The sequence below is a fragment of the Fundulus heteroclitus genome, chromosome 21, assembly GCF_011125445.2.
Source record: "Fundulus heteroclitus isolate FHET01 chromosome 21, MU-UCD_Fhet_4.1, whole genome shotgun sequence".
NCBI lineage: Eukaryota > Metazoa > Chordata > Actinopteri > Cyprinodontiformes > Fundulidae > Fundulus > Fundulus heteroclitus.
In genome coordinates this window covers 9328940-9338962 of record NC_046381.1, presented here as the reverse complement: position 1 = coordinate 9338962, position 10023 = coordinate 9328940, and the positions used below count along the sequence as shown (strand labels likewise).

The 10023-nt window shown below is 41.5% G+C and overlaps 1 protein-coding gene across 2 annotated transcripts in view; it reads left to right on the top strand.

Moving 5' to 3' along the window:
• The first annotated feature begins 1669 nt into the window (after positions 1-1669).
• pou6f2 (POU class 6 homeobox 2) overlaps positions 1670-10023 on the top strand; it is a 115529-nt gene continuing 107175 nt past the window's right edge. The window contains exons 1-2 of one of the 2 annotated variants that reach the window (XM_036125387.1): positions 1670-1774; positions 7824-8011. In XM_036125387.1, the coding sequence (XP_035981280.1) occupies positions 7840-8011 (172 nt within the window). In that variant the 5' untranslated portion in view covers positions 1670-1774; positions 7824-7839. Of the gene's footprint in view, positions 1775-7705; positions 8012-10023 lie in introns of those variants that run through there. The other variant, XM_036125388.1, reaches the window with a different exon arrangement.

Sequence of the window (10023 nt, the reverse complement as noted above, 5' to 3'; positions counted from 1 at the left end):
TGACTTGACAGCTGTCTGGAAGAAAGTCACTGACACCCTTTACAAGGAGGGTAAGCCACAAAAATGTAATTGCCAAAGAAGCTGGTTGTTCACAGTATATTGTATCCAAGCATATTCATAGAAAGTTGTGTGGAAGGAAAAAGTATGGTAGAAGAAGTTGCACCGGCAACATCCATTCAAGAATTTGGGACACATTCCTTGTCTCAGACCAACCCTTGAACCAGAGGCAACGTTTGCATTCAATTTAGAAATCAAGGTCTGGATGAAGAGTGGAGAGGCTCAGAATCCACTTTGCTTGTAGTCTGGAGTAAAGATTTCACAGTCTTCTGCTGTCATCACAAGAGGCGAGCACGAGAGAGTCAGCTCACGACTTAGTTACACCAGTTCTGTCAGGAGCATTGGGCCCAAGCCACTGTGAGAAACAAGTGGAAGCATTAACCCAACGTTTAAAAGGCCATTCTCACAAATGCTACAGAAATGTATGCACACTTCCAAATTTAAAGAAAGGTTGAGCAATTTTCTGTCATATTGTGGCATTTAATCAATAGAAATTATTCTGGTTATATTAAGTTAAACCACAATACCAGGAATGATCTTGAAAATAAGGAGACGTTTAATGCAATATTCACTTTTTTTGCCCTTAAATTCATTTTGTTGTGTAATTTGAGTCTTTAGGAGTGCAAAACTAGTCTGTCCAGGTCTATATATTCTGTTAGGGGCATATTTTTTTAAGCCGCTCAGTTTTATCTGTTCTCTATTACGTTTTTGAACAATTACTTTACAGTATTTCTGCTAAACAAGGTCATGGACCTCCGACGTACCAATTTCGCGAATCCAACATTTTTATTTATTTTGCTGTGAATTTAGTATCTGAGCTGAAGAACGCCAAAGCTACAAGTGGATGAGTCAAATGTTCGATGGCCGGGTGTGTTAACCCACACAATTCATTACACCGTTCCCCAGCATACTACAAAAATGGCCAAACGGGATCAAGTGGAGTGCTCTGCGACCTGAGGGCGGGCGGAGTGTGAATTGCCTCCTTTAGATTTAAAGAGACAGCACCAAAAAACAAGTTGCGCTCAGACTCACCTCAGAACAGGGGCAAAAGAAGAGCTGTGGGGCAACAATAACGAGAATTTCACACCAAAGCTTTGCAGTTCCACTTTATATAGACCAAAACTGAATCATTTAAATGTGAAAAGGAAAAGCTGAAAAGCACGATATGTCTCCTTTAAGGTAAAACTTTTAAACCTAATAATATTAATAACGATTAAGTATGGTGGTGGCAGTTCCGTGCTATGGGTTCAAAAGTGCTCATCCATTGTATGAAAATATGAATTATAACACCTGGTATTGTAAAGGCATTAGTAATACTTGTATAGTATATTTTCTGTTAATTTTAATATTTTAAAAGCTGTGTACCATAGATTAAAAGGTCTTGATGTAGCAATTCCAGGAAGTTTTTACCGCAATTTCAAGATTAGATAAAGGAGATTTCATGTTCTTTCCTCAAAACCTAAAAAAACTTTTCTGACCTTGTCATACATTTCCAAAAAGAAACAAAAACAAATTGACTTGATTAAGTCTAAATGTCCCAATTAGGTGAGAGATTTTTTTTGTTTGTTTTTAAATGCAAATTTACCTTCACACCACTTTATGTATATTTGCAGACAATCCCGGAGCAAGGTGTTGAAAGAAGGCTTTTCAGATAGTGGTCGTCTCGCCAGCTCCTTTGTCACGCCGCTGACAGCCCGAGTCCAGATGAATGCCAAAGGTATGATTTGCCTCTTCTTTATTGAGATTGTCTCACACCTTCGTCTTGCCTCATCCATCCTCAGGAGAATCCTAATGTACTGATACCGAGGGGGAATTTTTTTTTTTTTTTTTGGTTCTGTACAATCTGCTTAGCAATGATTTATTGATTGCCGCTTCCACCCTTACGGAGAATTACCGATCCTTTTTGGGAAATCACATCTTCACACCTTTCATGAGTGTGTATGTGGCACAGGTCTCCAGACACAATGTGGGAAGGGTGGGGGGGAAACTGACTTTGAGGAGCAGATATATTTGAGTCTCTGCGTTGTCACCCCTCTGCTGCCAGTGGTTAATAGTTTTCCTCTGTGATTTTCTGACTTTCTATCCGTTAATCACCATTTGGACTAGTCTGTGTTTAAGTATCCAAAATACCTTATCTCACTTTCTAACCATAAAAAGCCCACCGTTCACCCATAATGATCCTGGAGTAGCCCTTCTAAGGCATAAGCATCTCATAAACAAAATAGGAAAATAATAATAAATAATAAAAAAAAAAACAACCCTTACCCACATAGGCGGAGTAATATTAGTGGACTGAAAGCTTTGATGCCCCAGAATGTCAGCTCCACGGATCGATCCAGCACAAAAACACACACACACACCTGACCAATCAGAGGCGCCTATCTGTTGTGGACCTGCTGGGCACGGCGGTTTACAAGCTTCAAAGAGCTCCTTTTAATACACTGCTTTGATAGCCCTCAGCCTTCACTGGCCCCACCGACTATCCACTGGGGAGCATTTTAGCTTTAGTGGGGGAGAGAGGCATAACTGTTGATCATACTAACAAGCTTAAAAAAAAAAAATAAGATAAAAAGTATCACTGAAAGTTTTGGCCACTTTCAACATCGGCCTGTTAATCTAATAACGGATCGAGAGGAATCAAATTAGCTCATTTTCAACAAATTATTTGAAAAAGATTCATCTTTGTTTGTATAAATATCTGAAATTATTAATCATCCCAGTATACTCACATGCTTGAGGAACTCTGGTAAATCTCTATGCAAGGATTAATTCAAATTTAGCTGGGCTTAGAGAGACAGTTTGGTTAATAACCCTAAGGGGGAGACAAACCATCATCTACCAAATCACATTAGGCATCAGCATGTCAGGCACTAACTCAGTGCTGCAGATTCCCACTGATACAGAACAATTTGGCTGTAGGTTATTGGTTATTATTGGTGTTTGTTGTCATAAAACGGCGTATGTCCAGAATTAAGTCATTTAAATACATGTTAAATTTGTTTTCACACCATCAGGGCAAGTTTCTACTTGTGAGGATGAATTTTCAGATTAAATAACATCAATATGTTTGCTTCTTTTGACATCCACGTGCAACTTTTTGTAGCTTTTACCTATTTCATATTGTTAATGGTCATTGTCTGATACTTCAGACTACAGCTGCTTATTACCAGCAGAGTCCTGCAAACAACAGGAAATAATAAACCCAAACATAAATATCAATTCCTTGCTTTTTAGCTGTTAGCTCAATTAAATCAATTAGTACACAAAGATCCAACAAGGAGCAACAAGGGGACTTTTTTCAGAGTGCCATGTTACTTTAGTAAACACAAAATAAACTATTATATAAAATTTTGCCAACTCAACCATTCAAACAGCTGCTGATCAGCTGATTAAACCAAGAACTTTGCTTGAATCCAACGGAATATCTTTATCTTCCAACTACAACATCTTGCTGTCATTTTGAATTTTCTGGACATTATTATCTCACACAACAGCAGCTTAATTGGTAAATGCGTCCGTCAAAGAGAATCAGAATGAGACTTTCTGTTATTTATGCAGTTCTGTTGTTTTAAATAGTGCTGGTTACGTCTAAAACCCCCCTTTGAGTCCCTTTCACCTTGGGGCGGTGTTGATAAGACCACCAGCACTTAGCAGGCATATCTGATGACACGCAGGCCCTGACTACTGATCTGCTGCCACTCAGGGTGGGATTGGGGGGGCATTGAGAGTTTTTTTTCTTATTTCTGCAACCCGCTCCAGACCTTTGGTCACATTTATCTAACAGAGAAGAAACAAGACACACATTTTCCCCCTTTTATTGTTTAATTGGGATATAAAAATACATTGTATTGCTAATGTAGTCATGCTCAGTGAACCTCAGCAGAGTTTGTCGCATTACATCAACAAATTTAAACAGTTTTCTGGGATGCATTTTACACTGCTGTGTGATCGGCCAGCATAGCGTAATACATCCTTATGAAGTGGAAGAAAAAATGGGACGTGGTTTTTAAAATTTACTTCGTGCTGCACCTTTTTATTCAGCCTCTTTAGTTTTTAACCTTTAAATAAAATCAAGTGTAACTAACTGCCCTCAAAAGACAACCAATGAATAAAGTCCACTAGTGTGCAATGATCTCCAGCTAAGCAGTGAAGTTTGTTTGTTTGTTTATTTTGTTTCAAACCTGCATGTAAGAGAATCCATATTTACATTTATAATCAAAGAAAAATAAATATGTTTACATGATTTGCAAAGGGGATGGAAGAGAAGCTATGCTGATACCGTCTCAACCCCCAACTCCACACTACTCACCACCTTGGCAAAACACAGTACAACACTGCAATACGTCACGCTGACAATCAACACAAACAAAGACAGAAAGAAAAAAAAAACGTATCTCTAGATTTGTAGAGATCCTCCGTGAATCATGAATACCAAGGAGCACACCAGACAGGACAGGAATAACCCGATAGAGAAGCAGCACCGTACCAAGCGTTGAGCGTTTCATGCACTCGTCCGTCTGTCACGAAAGTGAACGAAGCCCAACTGGACATCTGCAAAAACGTTTCATTTTTCTAGATGGTTTATTTAACCAGGATAGGCCCACTTAAATGTAAAATCTCATTCACAAAGGTGTCCTGGCCAACAGGACAGCAGCTCAGGACGGCCCTAAAGTACAACGCTGGAGCTGATTTCGTGCGTCGGTAGCAGAGCATATGAAATGCTCCCTCAACATGAACAGCTTTTAAGTGAAATTAATGAGCCCCAGGATTTTACCGATAATTGTAGGATGTTACACATGAAGGAAGAAGCACTTTCTAACCGAGGTTAGGGCAATTTTTTCATCTACGTTTTGACAAAGCAGAACGTCCACAACTGAAACGCAGCCAACAGTGATGAGAAAAAAAGCATCCGAAGTTTGTGACGATTGTCCAGAGCGTTTTAACCACTGCGGTCTACATCTTCATACTCAAACAAGGACGTAAAATGAGCAGACATAGCTCTTTTCTTTGCCGAAAATAAAAAAAAGCTTAATTTTAAAAGAAAAAGCACCTTTTAACCTTCTCATTTGAACCAGCTGTTGAGACGCCGGTTAAAGTTCACACAACCATCCAGCAAAGGCGCATGTAGGAGGAGCTGCAGAGATCCACGAGCTCAGGGGTGGGGGGGGGGGGATTTCCCCTTTATGGAAGAAAGCACGGCTGAAATAAGCTGTGACCAGTTCTGTTTTCAGTTTTGGGGGGAGCGACAGGGGACGTGTGGAAGAAGAAGCTCTGATCAGGAGGTCCACAATCGAGTGAAGGATAACTTTCCCTCCACTTCACATCTCCGCTAACTTATTGTTGGTCGTTTCGTTGTGGCGGTAATAATACTTTTATAAATGCTCAGCAGCTTTTAGAAAATGAGACCTAAAAACATTACTCAACACCCCTCACTGACTAAAAACCAGTGGATTTTTTATTTATTGTGTTTTACATCTGGAACAAAGGGAACCGACGTTAACTGCGTCTCTAAAACCAAACCGTCCAGTTTCAGTGGCATGATTGCAAATAGGCAAAAAAAAAAAAATCATCTTTTGGATGCAATTATCTGCTGTGTAAGATGGTGAGAGATGTGCTGCCCTGTTATCCTGCAGCCTTAGAGGCCAGAGGAAGATTAGAGCTGTGATCTCATTCCCAGCACTTGTTGGAGTCTGTCAGGAAGAGAAATGCCAGCATTAGAGAGGTACCCGCCACACTCCTGATATGATGAAATAAGGAGAAAAGGGGAAAGGGAAAAAGATGGAGGGATGGACAGAAAGGACCATACCCTCCTCTGAAGTGTCAGTAGCTTGTTTATTCTATTTTTCATTGTAGCTGCTGGGGCAAAGATTTCCCATTTTCCTTTATTTTCTTCCTCCCCCCCCCCCCACCACCTCCACCTCCTGACAAAAAAACCACCGCTCTCATTTTTTATAGGTCTTGCAAACTCTCATGCCCCAGTGAAAATTACATTGTGAAACGGTAGAAATCTCAGGGCTTGCCCGTGCTCTCCCGCTGTCCCTCGGAGCTTTCAAACAGTCAACAGACTGTGAAGAATAAATAATAAAAAACTATTGATTATTTTGATGACTGCAAAGATTCAATTAGGTATTAATTTTGCCCCTACCAGGGGACCTATCAAGCAACTCAAAGGAGAGGCGGCGTGGGGAAAGGGGAAGGCGCCCCCCCCCCCTCCCACCCGGACGCACGCAGAGCCGGCCGGGCTCCAGGCAGAGGGGAAAATGTGTTTATGGCGGAGAGGCCGCATCGACGTGCGAGCGTCCCACATTTAAGTGCTTCCACAAATGAAGCCCTGATGAGTAGTGACATTGTTACCAGGGATATGAGTATTGACCAGTCGGCCCACGGATTTTTAATGACAGCTTAAAACTACTTCTATCGATTAACATTTTCATAGATTATCATGTGTCATATCAGAAAGGGCAGTATTGGCGTGATGGGCGCATTAAAAAAGGCCCCTCTGGGCAAGCAATTCATCGACTCCCCCTGATTGACGCAGGGGATTGTTGATGCGCGGGGGGGTGGATAAGACCCTCGCCCTCCCTCTTTTTTATCGTCTATAATATACGGTGCTGCTCACCTGTCCTTGCGGCGGCACATTCAGGTTGGACCCGATTCATAATATAAGAGAGAGGGCCGACGGCGGTGCTGCTTGCTCCACGTCTGCGCCTCTGAGCCTGAGGTGGGGTGAACGCTGTCTGAGCAGCTTTCTAGTCAGAAGAACCAAGGGGAAGAGACAGAGGGAGGGAGAGGGAGAAAAAAAAAGGGAGGAGGTGACATCTTTCAGGGGTTTTCTTTGGAAGTTACCCTCAGGCTCGAACGTGCGGGCTGCGACTCAGACTCGGGGAAAAGGGTGAAGGAGGCGCGTCTGGTTCGGTGGGAAGTACAGTCTCCTGACCGCCGGTTTGGTCTGTGGTGGGCTTGGCTTTGAGCTTTCTAAGACCTTGTTTTGAACCTTTTCCACTGGAGCTCGGTAAAGGTAAGAAGAGTTCTCGTCAAAGCTTTTTTTGAAAGTTTTCTTTAAGGGATCCTAAAATGAAGTTTGTTATATTTCAAATGTGCGCTTAAACGTTTTTAAGAACACATTTTTCTGTTGTTGTTGATGTTTCAGCTTGTTTTTCTCACCTCACTGATTTTATGGACGCTGGTGATTGATGCTTTTGTTCTGCCAATGAGAAAAAATACAAATAATTGGCCTTAAGTATACTTTCCCCTTCCCCTGTCCAAGATTGTCGCCTTTAATTTAACTTTGTGTCCCCCCCCAAATATGTAACGATTGACGTAACCGCTCATGTTTAGTTAGCTCAGATGTTTCCAAGGTTCATTTGTTGTCAGCTCACGGTCACTAGGGGTGGCCGAATGAGTCCCTCAGAGGTGGACGTACCGCCGTTGTGATTTTTTTTTAGGACGGCAAAGTGCCACGCGATCCGTACCAGCATCTCTTCATCCAGGCAGCAGCCGGCGGGATCAGCGTGGGTAATAGCACCAGTCTGGGATAAAAGAGGGAGCCGAGAAGGGGAGGGAGCAGGAGAGAGAGAGAGGGAGAGTGATGAGTGAGCAATGGGAAGGTGAAGCTGGGGTGTAGAGAGAGAGAGAGAGAGAGTAGAGAGTAGAGACGTAGAGAAGGAGTCGCTGAGGGTGACACGCTGAAGCAGTCTAACCAGGGGATTTTTTCTCTTTTTTTTTCCCCCCCTCCTCTCCTCCCTGTTTCCCACCTGGGCTCCCAGCTCCCATCAGGATCCGATGATTACAGGGCAGCTGAGCAAGCCGCTGCTCTCCCTGCGCAGCGACATGAGCGCGGCAGAACTCCGGGCGGACGACAAAGCGGCCACCCCAGACAGCGATCTGAACGACGAGCCCCTGCTCCTGCCCTCCGAGGCCACGGACAGAGAGGGCACTCCCAACAAGCTGTATGGTAAGTCCGCTCACACCTCGCGTCCGCGTCCCCCCCCCCCCCCCCCCCCCTCCTCCGTCACCAGACGCGCCGGCTCAGCTCCCACCGAGGTCCGCTTCAGGTGGAGACGCAGAGCCGCGGGAGACGGGACAGGTGGAGGGAGAGTCAGGCAGCAAACTAAGTCCAACTTTCTACTGCGTTATTTCACAAGGGTGGACATTTTTTTTTTTAATTCATCCTCAAAGTTTATCTTTAAAGCAGAATGAGTAAGTTTGCTTTGAATTGACTATACCAGGGGAAAAAAAGTAACAATTTATCATTGTTTCGTTTCAGTTTTTCTCCAGTTCCTCCCAATGTTTTTATTCCTAGCATCAGATTTGTGTGAATCTTCACATAAAATGTTTAAAAAAGTTTGACTTGTAAAACTGATTCTACCCATCAGGGCGCTCAGCTTTCAGGCTGCCTTTACAACTCTAGTCAAGTTATGTGACAGTTTTTTTCCAAATACAGTACAGAACAAATGATAATTATAATTTAAACTTAAATTAAATAGATAGTAATTTAGTGCTGGGTGAAATTAGAATATAAGATTCACTGTGTAATTACTGAGGTTTTATTTGTCTCTGGCGCTGATGTATAATTTTCCTAATTGTTGTTCGTCAAGATTGAAAATGTTATTATTAGGTATAAAATTAAACCATTTGATTTTTTTGTGTTATCTGCTAAACAAATTAATTAATTAATTAATTAATTAATTGACAATTTTGATTATTTGTAGCTATATGCTGTTTTTCATGAGTCAGTCGTGTGGACTGATTCAATCAGTGAGGCTTGGTATGAATCAGTAAACCTCATGAATAAATTAATACGCTAAAAGATTTTCTAATTTGAATTTTTAATTAAAGAAAAGACATTTGAACTCTTTCGTCTTTATTTGATGATTGTTGTTATTAGAACTATAATATATGCTGACATGCTGTTGTTTTCCCTCCATAAACGAGTTGCAGAGAACAACATAAATTCATTTTTGAACGTATGGTTTTAGTGCTAGATGTAGAAGTTTTTCTACTTATAATAAGAACTTTGGCATTGTTTTGAAAAACAAAAACGTTTTAAAAGAGACAATTTAAAATGCTAGAAAAAGAAACCCAAACCAGTTGTAAAGCTGATTTTTTTTTTATGTTTCAAATGTTTTGTTGTTATTTTGCTGACCTTATAATTGCTATATTACTACACTTGCAAAATGGATGCTAAATGACAAGTGAAAAGAGCTTTTTAATAGCTTCACAGCACGCAGAGAATACATTTATGCAAACATTGTTTTTATTTTATTTCCAGAGTGGTAGTTGTGTACATCCCTGCTTATCGTTGTGGAGTGAAAGTGTTTAATGTGTCATTCTGGGCTTTGGCATGCAGTTATTAATAGGTGGTTATACACAGCAGTAAACTGTGTCGGTTTGTTCACTTGTCAGGATTTAATGAAAGTTGTTAAAGAGACTCACTCTTTGTGTGTGTGTGTGTGTGTGTGTGTGTGTGTGTGTGTGTGTGTGTGTGTGTGTGTGTGTGTGTGTGTGTGTGTTGCCTGGGAAGTGGCAGAAAGTATGCCAGAGTTTCTTTGAGACTGAAAAATAAACAAAGAATTTGGAGGCAGCGGAGCCAAATATTCCTCTGACTAATAACTCAAGAGTTTATTTCGCTGTTAAAATTGCCCAAATAACCGCAGGCTGGTCCTCTAAACAGGGACTGCGGGATTAGTCTCGAAAGCGTTGCAATTTGGTGTAATAAGCATCAAGTCTTTCCTTTCCTCCTGTGTGATCAGTTCTTGTCTGACGCGTCGACTGTTTCTCACTTGCTAGTTTTGGTTTTCTCCCTTCCTACACATTTTTATACCATCAGATGCTAAACGTTTTGTTCTGCGGACCTGTGCAGCCCTTTGGTCACTCTGGGCGTGTGAAGCGCTCTATAAATAAAAGCCAGATTGATTTATGTATATTTATTTCTGCATAACTAATTGGAGAATTTCCTGCAGAAAA